We start from the raw sequence: 21,130 nt of genomic DNA, 5'->3' as shown, positions 1-21,130 counted from the left end.
TTTCTATAAAATATCTTATAATCTGGATTATAGTTGTGATATAATTAATATTCATGATAAATATTTTTTAAAAACAATAATAAATGTTAAGTAAAAAATCTAGTTAAAATAATTAAGTGGAAAAACACTGTGATAAACATGCCATAATGATTTAAATAGATTTTTTTTGCATTTTACTTTGCATATTATATAGTTATTTTTGCATCACAATGTTGTTACCCCCTAAAAAGTAACTAATTACGTTAGTTACTTTTTACGTAAAGTAATGCGTTGTTGCTTTTGCGTTGCAATGTTGCGTTACTCCTTAAAAAGTAACTAATTACATTAGTAATGCGTTATGTTACTTTTGTGTTACAATGTTGTGTTACTCCCTAAAAAAGTAACTTATTATGTAAAGTACTGTGTTACGTTACTTTTAAAATCTGGGCAGGACTTGCTTGTTTGGTTTTAATATAAAAAGTTCTAATGTAAAAGCGTTTTCACATGAAAAGCCTCAGGCTGAAGGAAATGTAAATTCACATCTGTACAGCAGAACGCACAAGAAAGTTCAACGGGTTTATTTGTAGCAATAGCCAACAATACGTTGTATGGGTCAAAATTACTGATTTTTCTTTTATGCCAAAAATCTAGGATATCAAGTAAAAATCATGTTCCATGAAGATATTTTGTAAATTTCCTACCATAAATATATCAAAACATAATGTTTGATTAGTAATATGTATTGCTAAGAACTTCATTTGGACAACTTTAAAGGTGATTTTCTCAATATTTAGATTTTTGGTTTTTTTGGTTTTTTGCACCCTCGGATTCCAGATGTTCAAATATTTGTCCTATCCTAACAAACCATACATCAGCGGAAAGCTCATGACTGGTTTTGTGGTCCAGGGTCACATATTTGAGTGAAGCTTGACACAGTATACAGTATGTGTAATAGGTGTCAGTAGAGGTTAGTCAGTGATGAATCTGTAATGCTTTGGTTTCATTTTGGTGTTGTATTAAACCTGAATATAAATCTGTCCCGGCTGTGAGTCCAGTAGATGCATGAGATCTTTCATATCCCTGATGGTTTGATGGGATCTTATCGTGTCCGTCACACGCTTGAGAAAGCGAGGAGAGGAAGAGCAGAAGTGCCTGACTCTGCTGTATTCATCTTCCTGATGCTCTTCTGTTATCTGGAGGCGAAGAATTCACTGCACTCCGAAATCGAGGAGCGTTCGATCTGAACGTGTCCCTCTAGATGGATCTCCCAGCTCTCTAATGACCGTCCCGTTATAAATGGAGCGACGGCACACCTTTATAAACCCGCGGGCCTGTGTTTGTGCTGGCGCTCGGGACGCAGGAAGGGAAATATTGTCCATCTCGCACTAATGTTCCTTTGCGAGAGACAGAAACCGAGCCTGTGTCTGATGGAATATTTCAACGGGAAGACGAATGTCCGGGACGGGACGCACTAAATTGGAAAGAGAATAGAGTGAGTGTGAGATTGAAGGTGCTGCAGTTTTCGCCGTACAAAATAAACGCGACGACACTGCGAGTGTCCTCCAGTAGGGTTTACACTGGAACGGTTCATGCATTCAGAAACCACATTTTACAAATAATTACAAAGAAACAGCCATTAACACAAGAATTTTTAAAGTAGAAAGACTGAAATAATATTTTAAAAATGTGTGTGAGCGTGTTCACTCAGATGAATGTAAACCAGACACATGTTAAACCCCTGGGACGAGTGTGAGCGTCTGCATTGTGTGTATTGGTGTGTGTGGAGCGTCTCGATGGGATTCGGGTTGTGGAGGTCGTCTGGAAATGGATTCGGTTGAAGCTGCGTTTGATGTTCAGTTCTCAGTCGTGCTGTGTTTGAAACGCAGGTCAAGATGAGGTTTGATCAGCGAGGAGAGACTGTACAGCTCACTGCAGATAAACAAACACACGCTTTATTATTTCATAAAGATCACAGAGCAGAATTATTGACTGGTAATGTTTAAATAATCACCAGTGATTCATCTAAACATGCGTCTGCAGTCATCATCTCACTCTATAATATCTGTGAATGCTTTAAGGTTGTTTTTAATGAATTTGTCCAAATTTAGAGTCTGAATATCCAGAAACGATTAAACGGTGATGAGACGTATATGCAAAGAGTTTGGATCTGGAGACTTTCATCTGATCAATCTAAATAATTTAAAAAAATAATTACACTGCATTAAAACACAAACAAGCAATTAACATGAGTTATAAGCAATTAAAACATTAAAATTAAATTATTCACTACCTCCGTAGTAGATTAAACGCATGCTTTATTTATTAAGGATCGTCAAGCGTAATTATTGTTGACTCTTAATTTAGAAATAACCACCAACGATTCATCTGAACATGCATTTGCAATTTTGCATTAATCTTTTGATAATATCTATGTATGTTTTATATTCTAAAAGCTGTTTTTAAAATGCTTCCTCTTACTATGATTATCTCATCTGCTGATGCTTTATAATCGTCTCTGTTTTATATTTTAAGGCTGGTTTTAAATCATTGTTGGCTTTAAACGGAAAAGTGTTCGTTGTTGTGAGATTGAATTCTAAAGTTTGAATCTAAATAAACAGCTATAAAAAAATAAAATGCTATTGCATTGATTAACATGTTCTATTGGCTATGCAAAATGAATGTTAAAGTTAATTACATTTAGAAACAGTCTTTCTTTGAGCTTGAGCTGGTTCAAGAGAGCTGGACGTGTTGACTTGAGTGATATTCAGGTAGAATGATTTCTGAAGGATCATGGGACTCTGAAGACTGGAGTAATGATGCTGAAAATTCAGCTGCGCTTCACAGAAATAAATCAATTTAACAGATATTTACATAGAAAACAACGAATATATTAGCAATTTTGACTGTATTTGTGATTAAATTAGTGCAGGTTTGGTGAGCAGAAGAGACTTCAAAAACATTAAATTGTCTTTCTTGCCCCAGATTTTTGTACGTTAGTGTAGCTGTGATGAACTTTTCCTGAGCGCTGCATTTGCTTCGACTCAGTCTAGAGAGTGTTGTCATGAACTGCTTCTACAGATGCTGTAAATATATGTGAAATGCATTATTTGAGATGAGCAAAAGAGTAGATGGACTCGATTAGTGACTAATGATCCGATGAGATTCGCGGAGCTTCAGGTGCTTCCGCCTGATATTACCGTCAGATTCAAAGACTTTCTCTCGTCTGTCTTTGAGATTGAAGAGCGAGCACCTTTTCACCTGCTTAAATTTTTACAGCACTGCTTTCTGTGCCAGAGTGTGCTATTCGGCGTAATGATCCCACAGCGGCCCACACAGTTACCATAGCGATGAACGTCAAACCACAGACGTCCTGCGTGGTTACAGTCTGCAGTGGTGTGTGTTTGAAAGCATTCTTGTTAGGGTTCAGGACATTTGACAGTCTGTACAGCTGTAAAACTCCCATTTCTGGCTGTTTTTGTGTCACAGAATGTAAACAAAAATGCTTTATTTTGCAATAAATTGATACTTTTATTCATCAAGAATGCATTAAATTGAATAGAAAAGACATTTATAATGTTGCAAAAGATTTCTGTTTTTAGTAAGTGCTGTTCTTTTGAACTTTCTATTCATCTGTGAATCCTAAAAATAAAATGTGTGACCGTTTCCACAAAAATATATTATGTTTCCAACTTTACTAATGATCAGAAATGTTTGTTGAGGAGCAAATCAGCATATTAGAATGATTTCTGAAGGATCATGTGACACTGAAGACTGGAGTAATGATGCTGAAAATTCAGCTGCGCATCACAGAAATCAATTATATTTGAACTGAAATTCACTTGGAAAACAGCTCGTTTAAATGAATGTTACAAACAGTGTTGGGGAAAGTTACTTTTAAAAGTAATGCATTACAATGTTGCATTACTCCCTAAAAAGTGTTACATTACTTTTGCATTACTTTTTAAGTCGGCGCTTGCGTGTTTGTTTGGGTTTTTTTGCAAATGTAAACAAAAAAGTGAAATGAATCAGCCTCAGGCTGAAAGACAAGTAAATTGACATCTGTACAGTAGAACGCAGGAGGAGAAGGTCCAACACTCTTCAGCAATAAAACAACAACAACAACAATGAAGCACAAATGTTCGTTTATCTAAAGTCATTTTTGCTTATTAATATGGTTAAACTGGATCATAAAAAGATCAGTAGCAAAGGCATTGGTTCATAAAATGGGATTAAATACATAAAGGATATTTGTTTTATTTGACATTTAATTATTGCAGGTTTGCCTCATATTCAGAGTTTTAATTCATTTTGATAAACACTGAATCTGTTTTTTGCGAGTGAGATTATTAATGCATGTTGACATTTAGTCTAGAACTACATTAACATCATGTTCACACAGCGCACACAACGCCTCTGCACTTACTCACGATTTCTCTCAACATGGCAACACAAGAGCTGTCAGTCAATATAGGCCTATGGGAAAACAAAGTAACTTCAAAGTATTTTCTAATAAATTAAAAAGTTTTACTGGTTACTTGAAAAAAGTAATCTGATTACGTAACACACGTAGTAACACTTGTAGTGTGTTACCCCCAACACTGTTACAAAACACTTCTGCTGTTCTTTTGAACTTTCTATTCATCAACATATTCTGAAAAATAAAATGTATCACATTTTTCACAAAAATATGAACTCTTTTCAACACTGATCATTTCAATATTAATAAAATAAAAGAACTAAAATAAAATGTTTCTTGATCAGCAAATGAGCATGTTAGAATAATTTCTGAAGGTGTTTGTATGTTTGTAAATGTCTCTCTCTCTCACTTTTGAGTCTCTTTATGAAGAGCAAATATTGAAATACTGGCTGAAACAGATAAGACATTCATTATTTTCATGTTTGCTTGTTAACCAATAAAAAGGTAATAATAAACAACCTGTAATATCGATTTATGCATGGTAATGAACAAATAAGTCTTTTAATCAAAAGGAGGTCATTACACTTAAATCAAATCGCAATATAGACTAGTATCTGTAAACATTACGCCGCAAAAAGGTTTTGTTTACTACACACACTGAAGCGCACGTGACGCTCGCAGTGATTTCAGCGTCTGTCGTCATAAATACATGAACAATATCTGCTGAGAGTGATTTCATGAACATTTGACCATTCCATTTTAGGAAAACAAGCGTTATATCATAATCACACAGAAACGTAAAGGTGGACACGGCAACCCGTCAAAATAAAAGTCCGGTTTGACTTGAAGACATTGTGCCAGAAATATATGACTAATATTACTACTAATACTAAAATGAAACAAACATTATTTTTAAGGGTATAATCACACAATTTCTTCCATGTTTTAATTTTAATAGTAAATTCCCCTTTTGTTTTCCAAAAAAAAAGAGTTTGCTTAATTTTCAATAATTAAACGATAAATGAAATTAATGTTTTATGCCTTCATTTGATAACCAGAACATTTTAAATACACAACACAGAATTTTTGACCTTTCATAAGGCTATTAAGAATAAATGAAGTATGCATTCAAATAATTATGATAAAACCACAATAAAACATGGTGAGAAAAAATGACACATTTCATAGGGCCCTAAACATGTCATTTTTGACAAACCTCTATGAAATTGATGTGAAATTGTACAAGTTTCATGATTTTAATTAATTAGACATGCTCTTTGATTAATGCAATTTAATTTAACCATTAAAAAGGAGTTGAGAAAAATTAAAACGGGAAAAAACAGAATTTGGAAAAAAAATAAAACGGATTTCACAGGGCCCTAGAAAAGCACATGTGTTTAGAACATCACTGAATCGTTCACTGCGTCTGTGAATGAAACACTGCACACTGTTGATCTGTGATTGACTGTAGTAAACTGAAGCGGGTCAGTCGGTGTTCACGGAGTCACGTTTCTCTTCTCACTGTGATGAAAATCCTCTCTGAAAGGCCTGATGTTCATATTCACCTCAAAGCACAGTCTTTAGGGAACATTTGTCCGCTCAGCCGCACAGAATCACTAAAGCGTCGTCTCTACCGCGGAGACTAATGCGTCGCGCGCTCGCGATGACGCACGTGTTCCTATTGTGCGGCGCGGTGAGGAGTTCCAGCGCTAATGCGCTCAGATGCGGCTCTGAATTGTCAGGAGGAGAACGTGCTTGGAAATGAGCCACTTACATGGAAATAGAGCACTGACGCTTTGGCGTTTGACCACCTGTGAGCAGAAGACCTGAAACTAGGACTGACAAAAATAAAATCCGGTTTCTTTCACAAATATGTGACATCATGTACTGTACATTGCTGTTTAATTTTTAAACAAATGAATACTTTTATTCATCAAGGATGCAATAAAGTGATCAAAAGTGACAGTAAATACATTTATAATGTTGCAAAACATTTGTATTTTAAATAAATGCTGTTCTTTTGAACTTTCTATTCATCTGTGAATCCTAAAAAATAAAATCCACTAAAATATTGTGCAGCACAACTGTTTTCAACATGGAAAATAATCAGAAATGTTTGTTGAGCAGCAAATCAGCATATTAGCATGTTTTCTGAGGGATCATGTGACACTGAAGACCGGAGTAATGATGCTGAGAATTCAGCTGCGCATCACAGAAATAAATTACACTTTAACAGATATTCACATGGAAAACAGCTCATTTAAATTAGAATAATATTTCACATTTTTTAGTGTATTTTTGATTAAATAAATGCAGCCTTGGTGAGCAGAAGAGACAAAAAAAAAAAAAAAAAAAAAAAAAGAGTCTTACGGTTGTTCGGCAGCGTGTGTGAGTTTGGCTTCAGTCGAGTGTTTAATCTGGGCGTGTGAGGAACCGTCGCTTCTGTTTATCACTACAACACCCATCATGTGTGTGTGTGTTAACAGTAATTCCCTGGTGAGAGAGTGTGTGTGTTTGAGTGTGAATGTGTCATGTGACATCGAGAGGATCTCATCAGAACTGTGAAATCACTATCAACACACACACACACACTGATGCTCTAAAACAGATTCACGGCTCCAGACTGAGATGAACAGAGAGTCCAAACTCAGTCAGAATTCGTATTTATTTCAGTCTGGATCTGACGCTGTTGTGTTTCTCATCTCGTCTGTCTGTAATCTCACCGATCGCTCGCTTTCATCTCGATCTGACTCACGGCTGCTCATCTGTGTGCGTGCGTGTGTGTTGATGCTCTGTGTTTTACTGCTGCCTGATCTCTGATGCTGTGATCTTCCTTATCGCTCTCTTTTCTTTTCTTCCTGATGTCTTCTGTTTGTGTGTGTTTTCTTTCCTTATCTTCTCATTCCATCGCTCACGCTCCTCTCGTTCTGTTGTGTTTGCCCCTCCCCCCCCACATGCCCCGCCCCTCCCTCCCTCTTGTCCCTCCTTCCCTGGTCACAGAGGCCACGCCCACCGCCCCACCCCCCCAGCCCTCTGCGCCCCCGTTGCCCCGCACTTCCTCTTTGACTTACTCCTCTCCTCCCCCACCAGTTACCCCGAGCTCAGGCGTCCTTCCCTCCGCTCCCCGTGACGTGGCCCCCGTCCTCGTGTCCAGCCGCTTCGTGCGCCTCGGCTGGCGCCCCGCGGAGGAGACGCGCGGGACCGTCCTGACGTACGGCGTCTTCTACTCCGAGGAGGGAATCAACAGGTAGGTGTTCGCCTGCGGATGAAATAATATCAACCAATAATATCCTGACCTTACGTGCTTCAACCAATCACATCCTGATCGGTCCGGCATGATGAATATTCAAACTGAGGGTCATTCCGTGTCGACTCAGCCAGAGGTCCCCGGCTCAAATTTTGGATTTTGCCAACATTTTTTTCAAAATAAAGATAGACATAGTGATGAAAGCCAAAATATTACATATCATGGATGAAAATTTACTGGCTAATCCACTGTTTTGTAGATTCAGAGTCTAGTTACCGGGGGGTAAAATTGACAGAAAGATGGCAACATCATTATCTTATTTTTACACAGAGATTGTTAGTTCTATTAGTAAAATCTGTTGACTTTATCAATCTTTGTTGCATTGTTTGCTAATGGTGGCCATTAAAAAATGGGGAAACAGCACTTTTCAAGTTTTTCTCCAAAGTTTGCATGTCTGTAGCTCAAGAAGTTTTGAAGATATTTAAATTCCCTTTTAGATATTGGGTCTAAACAAACTTTTATTTTGTCACCTCTGTTTTTAAGGCCCTATGAAATTCGGTTCCAGAGTTATTGGAATTTCAGTATGGCTCCAGGGGTACAAATAATGTTAAAACTAGAGATTTTTTGTTTTTTTCAGTCAGAACAATTGCATTGAACATACCAGTCTGAGTGCCATAAATATCCTTTTTCCAAAGTTTGCATGCCTCTAACTCAAGAAGTATTAAAGTTACCACAATATGATTTTAGATTCTAGTTGTTAATAAACTTTTCTTTTGGAATCTTCATTTTCAAGGCCCTACATCATTCAGTCCCAGAGATACGGGGATCTCAATGAGGCTCCGTGTCCATTTTCAGTGGTTAAAAACCAAATGTTGGTCGCTTTGTATACGGCTGACACTTATTTTATTTAAAGAACAATGTCTGAAGAAGAAAAAATGTTGAAATTAGACTTAGATTCTGTATTTGAATCAGTTTGAGATATATTGTTCATTTTAACAGCTTCTGAAGCTACCAAGAGTTTAAACATGCAGTATTTAACATGTTTGAAACAAATCCCACGCCTCATTTTGGAAAATTTTGGAAAAAGAATATTTACGAGAGTCAGGCAGATTATGTTCTATGCAGTTGTTTCGATAGAAGGAAACAAGATACAATTCTAATTTCAATTTTATTTCTTCTTCAGACGTTGTTCTTTAAATAAAATAAGCATCAGCTTTATACAAAGTGACCAGCATTTGGGTAACATTCAACAATCTGTGCACGGAGCCTCATTGAGATCCCCGTATCTCTGCGACTGAATGATGTGGGGCCTTGAAAATTAAGATTCCAAATGGAAAGTTTATTAACAACTAGAATGTAAAATCATATTGTGGTATCTTTAGTTGAGTTACAGACATGCAAACTTTGGAGAAAAACTTGAAAAGTGCTGTTTCCCCATTTTTGAATGGCCACCATTAGCACACAATGCAACAAAGATTGATAAAGTCAACCGATTTTACTAACAGAACTAACAATCTCTGTGTAAAAGTAACATTATGATGCTGCCGTCTTTCTGAAGTCATTTTTACCCCCCTGTAATTTGACTCTGAATCTCAGATGAAAACTGTCATTTCGACCCCCCTCTACAAAACAGTGGATTACTCAGTAAATATTCACCCACGACATTTTTAATTTTGGCTTTCATCACTATACATGTCTATCTTTAGTTTACTACCTTACATTACAATAGTGTGTTACATATCTACAGTAATTGTAGATATGACTCAAAATAAATATATATTTTAATGTATTATTAACAGTATATTGTTTTTATGTGTGTGTGTTTGTCAGAGAGCGCAGCGTCAATGTGACGGAGGCCGAGAGTTTGCAGCTGACGGTCAGTAATCTGCGACCGGAGGCCACGTACTCGTTCAGGGTGGTGGCGTATAACGAGCAGGGACCCGGAGAGAGTTCAGAGGCCATACGACTGTCCACTCAACCCGAGCGTAAGGGTCGCCTCGTCTCAGCACTGAACTCCCAAATATACACCAGAACATTTAATACTGGAGAACGTGTCACACATGGAGCGATGAAAGTTGAATGCATTCGGTGGTTGTGATGATGCAGCAGATCTCTGTAAATGTCAGCAGTGCTGTGCAGATGTTTGAAACATCCCACAATGCTCTCGTTTCCTCCTGAAGTCTCACAGAGGAGCGGCGTGAGAGATTTCATTATATTATCTCACACACACACACACGAGCTCTTTAACCTTTCTAATGAAGAGTGAGCGGTGAGATTGAGCCGTCTGACCTTTCCGTCCAGACTCCAGCACTTCCTCACAAACAGTGTGAAAGACAAACACACTTCAAATATGAAAACGATGTGAATGTAGAGCTCATCTGCATACGGACACTTAAGATGTGTTTCTTTGTTCCAGTATCCGGTATCAGATGCAGAGAGATTATCCTTAACTAAAACTATTATGCTTTACCTACAATGAAAAAAAAGAAAACATTTTTTATTTTACCTGCATTTCAACATTTCTCATTTTCAGTTAGTTTAAGCTGAAGTAAAAAATGACTAACTAAATAACCTAAAACTAAATACTAAAAATTAATAAAGACTATATTGATGTATTTAAATAATAATAGTATTTTTTAAGTTGAAATACTAAGATAAATAACACTACTTACACTAAAACTTCATTTTAAAAAACTATACAGATGTAATTTAAAAATAAAATAAAAGTGAGAAAACACAACAAAATTACTAAAACTTCAACTAAAATTAAAATGAAAAACATTAAAATCAAACTTATTTTGTTTTAGTCAAGGCAACATTTTTTATTTTTAGTACTAAAATAACTAAAACGTAATAAACTAAAAATTTAAAACGTAATAAATTGAAACATTTTTTGAATTAGCTTTTATTTGGCTTTTATTTTATTCATTTGGAAATACATCAAATGTGCAGTAGAAACATGTTAAAATCTAATTAAATAATTAAATAATTAAATATAAAAAAAACTTAAACCTATTTTATTTCAGTCAAGAAGACATGTTATTTTTATTAGCTTGTTGAAGTAGTAAAATAACTCAAACTTAAAAAACTTAAAGGGGTATAAAACGTGTATATATATATATATATATATTTTTAGTTACTTTTAGTAATTTTGCTGTGTCATTTTTGTCATGTTTATTATGTCTGTATAAATATAAATATATATTATGTCTATTGAATGACTATGATTTTTTGGAAAGTTTTTTGTTTGTTTTTAAGCACGAAAAGGTCTTAACAGTAACAGAGCATATAGATAAAAACAATGTGTACCAATATCAGCAAAAACAAACAAAACAGAAATATATTTTTTTTAAAAATAAAATAAAAAATAAAATGTTTAAAAATGAACACAAATATAAAAATAAAATAAAAATATTAACAATAACTATAATAGTATTTCAGTGATACTACTGTAAGACTGATTCGATATAGTAAGAAGTAAACTGATCTCAGCTTCAGCATATAATCTTACACGGGCTATTATGGGATGTTCGGTGTGGCGACAGCACAGTGTTAGAATATCAGCTAAACAAACAGATAAACACTGAACAATGAAAGCTTTTGCTGAGCTTTAATGTGAAACCAGTGAATGCAGGAAGAGCAGGAATCACAGTTAAAGCCATGAAGAGGCTGTGTTTGTCATCTGTGTTTCTGATCTGTTGACGCTGATGTGATTGTTGGTGTAGTTCTGGTTCCCGGTCCAGTGGAGAACCTGCAGGCAGAAGCAGCGTCTCCGACGTCCATCCAGGCGTCCTGGGATCCTCCGGCCCACGGCAACGGCCCCATCCAGAGCTACCGGCTGCTGTGGACCGAGACCTCCAGCGGAAAAGAGCAGGTCTGATTAACAAGCTTTAAAAAAAATAAGGAAAAATCATTTTATTAGTACCATCACAGAAATCTGACCCGTTTCATTCTCACATTAGAACTGTGTTTGATTATTAAACAAGCTAGATTGGTAAAGCTGCTGAAGGAGTGCTTGTGATTGGTCGGTAGTGTCTGTAAGGCGGGGCTTAATGAAGGCTCATTAGCATGTTGTTTTCTGACTGTGGTGTTTGGTCAGAACGTGGAGGTCGTGGGTCAGAGCTACAGGATGGAGGGACTGAAGAAGTTCGCCGAGTATTCGTTACGAGTGCTGGCGGTCAATCGGCACGGACCCGGCCTCTCCGATAAAGACACGCTCATCACCACGCTCTCAGACGGTAAGACTAGTCACCTCTACCGCTAACCAGCCTCAGAGTAACGCTGTGGTCGGGTCAAAAATATTGTATTTACAGTCCCCACAAAGCCAGAATTGTCAGTGGCAAACACTGGGTTTTCTGTAAATGGCAACTTTGGTTCATATCAGTGAGAGAAAATTTATTGAAATGAATAAAAAAACAACTAGTGCTGTATAACTACTGTAGAATATATAACAATTCATTTACAGCACCTTTAGAAATTGATGCACATTCTTTATTCATCATTTAGTAGATGCAGAGTTACAAATTATTTATTTATTTATTTATTTATTTATTTATTTTTTGGTAGAAAATGTCGTTTTAGTATTATTATTTTTTATTATAGTTTATATTAATATTCTGAATTAGTTTGTATTTTTATGTTTTCTGTTTTGTTTTTGTTATTTTTAAATGGCTATATAGTTTTATTAATTTTATTTCAGTTTTAGTTGTTTTAGTATCAAGTTAAACTAAATGAAAATAAAAAAATAGCTGAAGTAAAATCATTTTAATTTTAAAATTGATTTTATTTTAAGTCATGAAAATGTTTTTATGATTTTAGTTTTCATTTTAGTTAACTAGAATAACCCTGATTTTAATGTCTTGATATGAATCAGGTTTTATTTTTATATTTTTGAGTTTCATGTTTAGTGATTTTGTTGTTTTAGTTAGGGTTTAGAACTTTATTAACAAAAATGTATTTTAATTGAGTTTTTAGTTTTACTAAACTAAAATGAGCCTGTGCGTTCGTCTGACCGAAGTGACTTTAATCCATCTGACCTCACAGTTATGACTTAGCAGCTCTAAATATGAACTTCCCAGAAGGATTAGTCCGTTTGTCTGTTCCTTCGGTGCTGAAACGCATGTTCCAGCGATGTGAATCTCTAACAAACCCATGATTCATGACTGCGATCAGGTCACGGCGTTCAGAGGACATTTCCATAAGCCATCCAGTTAATCACACACTAATGATGGCTTTGATTTGACGGTAATATTCAGGCCGTCACATCTGAAGCGTCAATCAATTTCACGGCGTGTCACTCAACTCTGACAGTCTGACATGAGACATTTGAAATACGTTTGATTTGTTTGCAGCTCCACTGCATCTCTATTCACGAAGCAGCCGGGATCTTCCCTCAAATTCAATTAGAGTCCCTGGAGAGAGAGAAACACACACACACACACCTTCCTGATCAGAAAATGAATATATTTATTCATCGCCGCCATCTTGGCTCAATGTGTCACAATGCATTCTGGTATTGCCGCATCAGATTTGTCCAGGAGAAGCTGTGTGCGATTTTGTTTAGATTAAAGTAAAATAAAAGAGTGTAAAATAATAAAATAATAAAGTGTAAAATAATAAAATAAAATGCTTAAAAATAATAAAATAAAAATGTAAAAATGTTTTTAAAAATATAACGTTTAAAAAGAATAAAATAAAAAAGGAAAATAAAATAAAAAGTTTAAAATAATAAAATAAAATGCTTAAAAATAATCAAATAAATTGTAAAAAATGTTTTAAAAATAATAAAATAACATGTTTAAAAAGAATAAAATAAAATAAAAAAGTGTAATATAATAAAATAAAATGCTTAAAATTAATTACATTAAAAAAAAACCTTTAAAAAGAACAAAATAAAATAAAGTAAAATAAAAAATGTAAAATAATAAAATAAAATGCTTAAAAGTCATAAAATAAAATAAAAAAATGTTTTAAAAATAATAAAATAACGTTTTAAAAATAAAATTAAATAAAAAATGTAAAATAATAAAGTACAATGCTTAAAAATAATAAAATAAAAATAATAATAAAATAATGTTTAAAAAATAAAATTAAATTAAAAAGTGTAAAATAATAAAATAAAATGCTTAGAAATAATAAAATAAAGTTTTAAAAATAACAAATTAGCATGTTTAAAAATTATAAAATTAAGTAAAATAAAGAAATGTAAAAAATAAAGAAATAAAATAAAATGCTTAAAAGTCATAAAAAAGTTTTAAAAATAAAAAAATAATGTTTAAAAAATAAAATAAAATAAAAAGTGTAAAATAATAAAATAAAATGCTTAAAATAATAAAATATTAAAAAAAAAACAAAATAGCATGTTTAAAAAGAATAAAATAAAGTAAAATAAAAAAAAATGTAAAATAATAAAATAAAATGCTTAAAAGTCATAAAATAAAATAAAAAAAGTTTTAAAAATAATAAAATCACGTTTAAAAAATAAAATGAAATAAAAAGTGTAAAATAATAAAATAAAATGCTTGTAAATAATAAAATGAAATTTAAAAAATGATAAAATAACATTTAAAAAGAATGAAATAAAATCAAAACATCTGTCTCTGCATCATCTGAATCTGCTGAAGTTGTATTTGATGCAGCTTACGTTTTCTGATGTTAAAGCCGTATGCCGTCCGTTCGTTCGTCCCTCGCTGCCTCTCTGTAGCCCGAGGGCAAACTGTTTTAGCAGCAGCTCAATGCCGCAGCGGCGTTTGAATGCTAAAGCGGGTTATATTTCCCAGCAGCCCTTCTCATTAGCCATCTAACATCAGGCTATTGATTTATGTGTTAACCTCCGGATTATGTTTGCAGTAATTCTCAAAGATTCAATCGCCGGCTCTTATCAGCATCACCCAGCTTGAATTGTTTGAATGGAGCCTGTCCATGTCGTCCTGTAGATTCAGATGCGTCACGGGACGCCGCTCATACGGGATGCAGGACATTGTATTTTATTTCATTTTATTTATTATATTATATCACTGTACATATATGTATATATCTTCTTTAATATTTTATTTTATAAGCCCAATTTAATATTTAAATGCATTTTGTGAATTTCTCTCTGTCCTGTAATGTTACAGCGTGCAGTGCTGAAATCAGCACCGGTCGTTAAAAATCCCATCAGTCGAGCTCTGGGTTTATAGCTGATGTAAAATGAGGAGGTGCAGCACGTGGCTCTTTAAGAGAGACAGCGAGACGAGCGCGAGCTTCTTAACATGCTGCTCAGACCTGCTGCATTCTCCCACTCGCTCCAATCCATTCCCATCATGCACTCCTCTGATTCTTTGTCTCATATTGGCGTGATTTTCTCCAGATGTCTGTGTGCGAGCAGCTTAACCCGCGCGTGTCTCACTCTCATTGGCCGCAGTGTCTCTTTGCATTAGCTTCAGCGCGGCTCTAAGAGGCTGCGGGAATTTATTGCGTGTCAGCTTCCATTAGAGACACGCGGCAGAATGATTCAAATGAGCCGCTGCTGCTCCTTCCCCATTTCACTGCTTAATTAAAGGCCCTCGTGTCACGCTAATGAAATTGTGTGATGGCATTCTACACACACACACATGCACAAACGCTCACGCATATGCATGCACTAACATGCGTAGAAGCACACACATATGCACGCATACACGCATATGTACACACACACACACACACTCATATGCGTGCTCACACACACTAACTAACATGCATACACACATGCATGCGTACACACTTACACACGTACACATACAAACACATAAATGCACACACACATATGCATACTTATGCATGCACACACACCCTCATATGCATATTCACACATACATGCATATGTACGCACACAGTTACATGCACACGCACGCGCACACGCGTATGCATGCACAAACATACACATGCATGCATATGTACGCGCACACACGCATGCACACACTCACACATACATGCATATGTACGTACACACAGTTGGATGCATACACACACATATGCATGCACACACACATGCATTCACACACTCACACGTACATGCAAATGCATGCACAAACACACACATATATGCATTCACACACTTCACACATACATGCATATGTACGTACACAGTTGCATGCATACACACACACATGCATGCACACACTCACACATACATGCATATGTACATGCACACATGAATACACACACACATGCATTCACACACTCACACATACATGCATATGTATAGACGGCTATTCTGTCACCGATAGAGTTTTGGTTCCTTGCCGCTGTTGCCTCTGGCTTGCTTAGTTGGGGACACTTTTTCTTCAAACGATATCGTATACTATTTGAACTGAACTGAGCTAGATGATGACATCATTGAATCCAATGATGAACTGCCTTTACCTGAAAATTGAGTGTTTATTGTTGCCCTTTTGCATTATTGATGCAATATTTCCTATTTAACACTGTACAGCCGCTTTGTCACAATTGTGTATTGTTAAAAGCGCTATATAAATAATGGTGACTTGACTTGACTTGACATATGCATGCACAAACACACACACACACACACACACATGTCAAGTCAAGTCAAGTCACCTTTATTTATATACCGCCTTTAACAATACAGAATTGTGACAAGGCGGCTGTACAGTATTAAATAGGAAAACAGTACATCAACAATGCCAAAGGCAACATTAAACACTCACATTATAGGTAAAGGTAGTTAATCAAAAACAATAAAATAAAATGCAATATTGTGTTAAGAGAAAGTGTCCCCAACTAAGCAAGCCAGAGGCGACAGCGGCAAGGAACCAAAACTCCATCGGTGACAAATGGAGAAAAAAACCTTGGGAGAAACCAGGCTCAGTCGGGGGGCCAGTTCTCCTCTGGCCAAAGTTCCCGTGGTCTTGTGCCGACAGCCGTCTAGGTGACGAGGTCTTCACTGGGGATCCGTCTCTGGGGCTCATCTAGTTGATGTGGTCTGACATTCAGGGCTGTAGAGGTCGTCTCTAGGTGCTGATCCACCGTCTGGACTGGATCCTGACTGGATCCGGGGGACTGCAGTGACCATCTGATCTGGATACGGGCTGGATCTGGTGGTTAAGGTGACCTCGGAATAAGAGAGAAACAGACTAATATTAGCGTAGATGCCATTCTTCTGACGATGCACCGAGTACATCGGGTGTTATGGGAAGTGTTCCCGGTTCCGGTTGACCTAATTAGTGCAGCCTAACAATCCTTTAACGGATTTGAATTATAAGAATGTGGATTTACACACATATATGCATTCACACACTTTACACATACATGCATATGTACTTACACAGTTGCATGCATACACACATATGCATGCACAAACACACACACACACATGCATGCATACACGCTCGCGCACACACATATATATGCATTCACACACAGTCACAGACAGTGTTTAGGTTAATCAAGTCTCCAAACTATTAGTCCAAACACATGCAGCGAATCCTCAGATAACCTCCTGACCTGTAGAGCATCTCTGATACAGCCTGTTTATCTGTAGCCTCATTTGCAGATTGATTTCATTCCTCTGATGGAAGAACATCCGCCTGCTGGTGTCCTGCTGAATAGAGATAGATTCACTAACTTAACTAAACCGGTTAACTATCTCCAGGGCCATTAGGTGACCCGTGGGGCACATTAGTGTTCATCACGATGATTGCGGTGTGTGTTTGTGTGTCCGCAGTGCCCAGCGCTCCACCGCAGAACATCTCACTGGAGGTCGTCTACTCGCGGGTGAGTTCTGATTCAACAGCATTCAATCACTATTAATTATGCTGCAAAACACAAGAGGTGAATGTCATTCGACATGGACTCAAACGAGTGTGAAGTGTTTTCATGAAACCTGAGTCTTGATTTCAGCTCTGTATGGCTGGGTTGAACACTCATGTGTTATAAAGAGAGTTCAGCAGGGGTTCATTCATTATTCATTCACATTATAAGCAAGTGTGTGTATTTGTATCAGTCAAGCTCTTATAAACCAACACTGGAGCAGTCAAACACACATTATTTCCACTCATGAGACGATTCGGCCACTCATGCAGATCTGATGAGGGTCGGTAGATGATGTGAGAGATCTGGGTCAGTCTGAACTGTGAAGGATTGGACTGAATTCACTGGATTCACGAAACTGAGTGCATCAGGCTCATATCATGCATTTATCCACTCAATCAACCTGTAAAACGAGCTGATCTGTGTAGAACACGACAATGAAGACGAAAGGTCAGAAACACTCGTGCACTCATTTGATTATAGGACAGATGTCATTTCTGTGTGGTTCAGTGCACACACACATGACAGGATATTACATGCGTGATCATATCATCATGAGGAGCATGCACTGTATTTTGCATTAATTATTATTATATCAAATTATATTACATTATATTATATCATATTATTATAGTGATAAGCCTTTTTAATATTTAAGGACATTTTGTGTTGTTTTCTAAGAATTTATCTGTGACATCAATTATTTTTCTCAGTATTTAATGTTTTTATTATCAGTTCAATTATTGTTATTTATTTTTATTATATTATATAATTAAATCATTACATATTTTATTTATATACTATTATATGCGTAGTATATAATACTATAAGTATTTATTAATATTTTTAACGAACGATGAATGATTTTTATCATTTTAGTTGTTTTTTTTAACTATAAATCTAATTCAAATTTTTTTTTTAATTCAGTTCAATTAAATTACATTTTAGCATTTTAGCACTTCTACCTAAACATATATTTTTTTTATGGTGGGCCAAATTACTCAAAATTAAATAATTAAATAAATGTTGAAATATATAAATAAATTGTTAAATGCATCATTTAATTATTGAAAGCATAAATAAATGTACAAATATTTATTTATTTATTTAAATGTTCATTTAATGATTTATTTATTTAAATATTTATGTATTTAAGTATGTATTTATATATTTATTTATTTATTTATGCATTTATTTATTGCCTCCACATTTCATTTTGAGGTTTGCGGTTGTCAGCACGTCACACAACAATAGTGGGCGTCATAATATTATAATTATAATATTATAATATTTTAATTTACTTTCATGTTTTTTATATTATATTATATTATAATAATATAATAATAGTAATGTTTTTTTTTTTAAATAAATTTGTGATTTTCATATTCTGAATTTTTATTTTAAATGAATTTGGTTATTTGTTTTTTTTTATTTTTTATTGCGTTTCTAACTTCATTTCTATTTAACATTTTGAATTAGTAAAATTAAATTAGTAAAAATGCAGTATACTTAATGTGTCCAGTCAGTTGCCAATGCAACATTTCTAATATGTGTTTTCATCTAATTTTTTTTTTTTTTAACCTTTATTTAACCAGACAAGTCAATTAAGATTTCTTATTTTCAATAACAGTCTGGCAGGAGAACTGATATCTCCTGAAAGACATACATTACAATACATAAAACACTTAAAACATTTACAGCATCAATTACAATATTTATATCTGATATTATTCCGCTTCATTTAATTTAATGAAGATGATTGTTAATGGCTGTAGTTTTATCAGCGTAAAACAGTCTGCATTGTATAAAGTGCTATAGAAGGTGAGGTGACTCGACTAGTTCTGGTTAACAGTGTGTACTCCAGTGCAGTGTTGGTGTAGCCTGTTATTGGAGAGTGTGTGTGTGTGTGTGTGTGTGTGTGTGTGTGTGTGTGTCCTCCAGTCGTCTCACTGTAATGAGCTGCTTTGTCTGAGCGGCCCGATAACGGATTGTTTATGACAGGAAATTGGGTTTCATTGTGTGCCGCGGCGCTTCTGCCCGTCCAGAGAGCGACAAAAGAGCCCAGAATGCATTGTGTCCGTCTGACGCTCTGCAGAATGATGATTGTGACATTAGATTGAGCAGCGGCCCGTCTCTATCGCACATCAGCTCAGCTCACGCCCGTTAAATCATCAACAATGTGTTCGGATGGTGAGGATTGGGAATCCGTCTTTGAAAATCATCAGGCGTTTTGCCGAGTATTGCGTGGGATGTGCGACTCTGATGCTAATGATTCTCTCTGATTTTCTTAAAAATTAAATATGAATGTAATGGCAGTGTGAGACCGACACGTTCGCTGCAAATTCACGACTATATTTCACAAAACTTGCTCTTTTCTTGCCGGCAAAGCCACAGCCATGCATCATGTTCGGCGGGGTCGTTTTCAGACGGAAACATTTTCATTTTTCACAGGAAAATTAAACTGTCTATTTGTGCATCATTTGCTGCGCCGCTAGTGGTTATTAATGGCCGAATCAGACGGACGGCCTCTATAAATGAATACGGCCGGCGAGAGGGCAGGTCGGGGAGCGACGGGACGCTTTATCTGAGTCGACACCGGCGACGGTGACAGCATCCTAAATATTTATCGATTTTATGAGTCGTTAACTTGCTTTTCTTTCCATTAGGATTCGGTCGAGAGGCTCGTTTGGTTTGATGGATCAGAGTGATGTGGAATATAAAGTTGAGCTGTTTACCCTGCAGATTAATTATGCGCTTCAAAACAGACCAGAGAAACTGGATGACAGTCTGATGAAAGACTAAGACAATAGAAAGAGCTCATTTTAGGATATTTATTATTAAACAACCTTTTGCTTTTTAACATTTATGCTTACAGTGAAATATAAAAACTTTGTTTATATCTGTTTATAAATATATATATATATGTGTGTGTGTGTGTGTGTGTGTGATAGAATTGCAATATATAAAGTCAGAATTGCTATATAAACTTACCAAAACTTAAGTTCCAAGAAAAACTCTCAGAATTGTGATATAAAGTCAGAATTCAAGATTGCATTATATTGCATTATAAACTAGCAATTTTAAGACCTACATCAGAATTGCAAGATATGAACTCAGAATTGATTAAAAACTCAAAAAAAAAAAAAAGAATTGCAAATATAAAATCAGAATTGTGATGTTCTAAAAAATGATGAACTTGCAATATATATAAAGCTAGAAGTGCGAATTAAACTTACAGTTCTAAAAGAATTTGCCAGAATTGCAATATAAAGTCAGAATTGCATAATATTGTTAAAAACACAATTCTAAAAAAACAAAAATAAACATCAGAATTGTGAAGTATAAACTCAGAATTGTAATGACGACTCGCAATTCTAATTCAGAGTTGATATAGAAAGTCAGAATTGACTGTCAAAATTTACAGTTCCAAGAAAACCTGTTAGAATTGTGATAGATATTGATCAAGATATTGCGATATAAACTCGCAATTTAAAGAAAAACATCAGAATTGCAATATAAAATCAGAATTGCAAGGTATAAGTTTAGAATTATGATATTCTAAAAAATGATAAAATTGTGATATGTAAAGCCAGAAATGCGATATAAACGTAAGCTTACAGAATTGCCAGAATTACGAGATATTGCGATGTAAACTTACAGTTCTGAGAAAAATCGCCAGAATTGCAATATAA

At 35.3% G+C, this 21,130-nt stretch overlaps 1 protein-coding gene across 4 annotated transcripts in view; it reads left to right on the top strand.

Annotated features, from left to right (window-relative positions):
* The window catches only part of dcc (DCC netrin 1 receptor), a 224,882-nt gene that overhangs the window by 140,503 nt on the left and 63,249 nt on the right, over positions 1–21,130 (top strand). For all 4 annotated transcript variants that reach the window (XM_051110607.1, XM_051110606.1, XM_051110605.1 and 1 more), the window contains exons 8-12: positions 7,487–7,643; positions 9,474–9,628; positions 11,369–11,517; positions 11,743–11,881; positions 17,353–17,402. In XM_051110607.1, the coding sequence (XP_050966564.1) occupies positions 7,487–7,643; positions 9,474–9,628; positions 11,369–11,517; positions 11,743–11,881; positions 17,353–17,402 (650 nt within the window). The remainder of the gene's footprint in view (positions 1–7,486; positions 7,644–9,473; positions 9,629–11,368; positions 11,518–11,742; positions 11,882–17,352; positions 17,403–21,130) is intronic.

This window comes from Labeo rohita, chromosome 5, assembly GCF_022985175.1.
Source record: "Labeo rohita strain BAU-BD-2019 chromosome 5, IGBB_LRoh.1.0, whole genome shotgun sequence".
Taxonomy (NCBI): domain Eukaryota; kingdom Metazoa; phylum Chordata; class Actinopteri; order Cypriniformes; family Cyprinidae; genus Labeo; species Labeo rohita.
The sequence above is the reverse complement of the archived record's forward strand: the minus strand, read 5'-3'. Positions and strand labels throughout refer to the sequence as shown.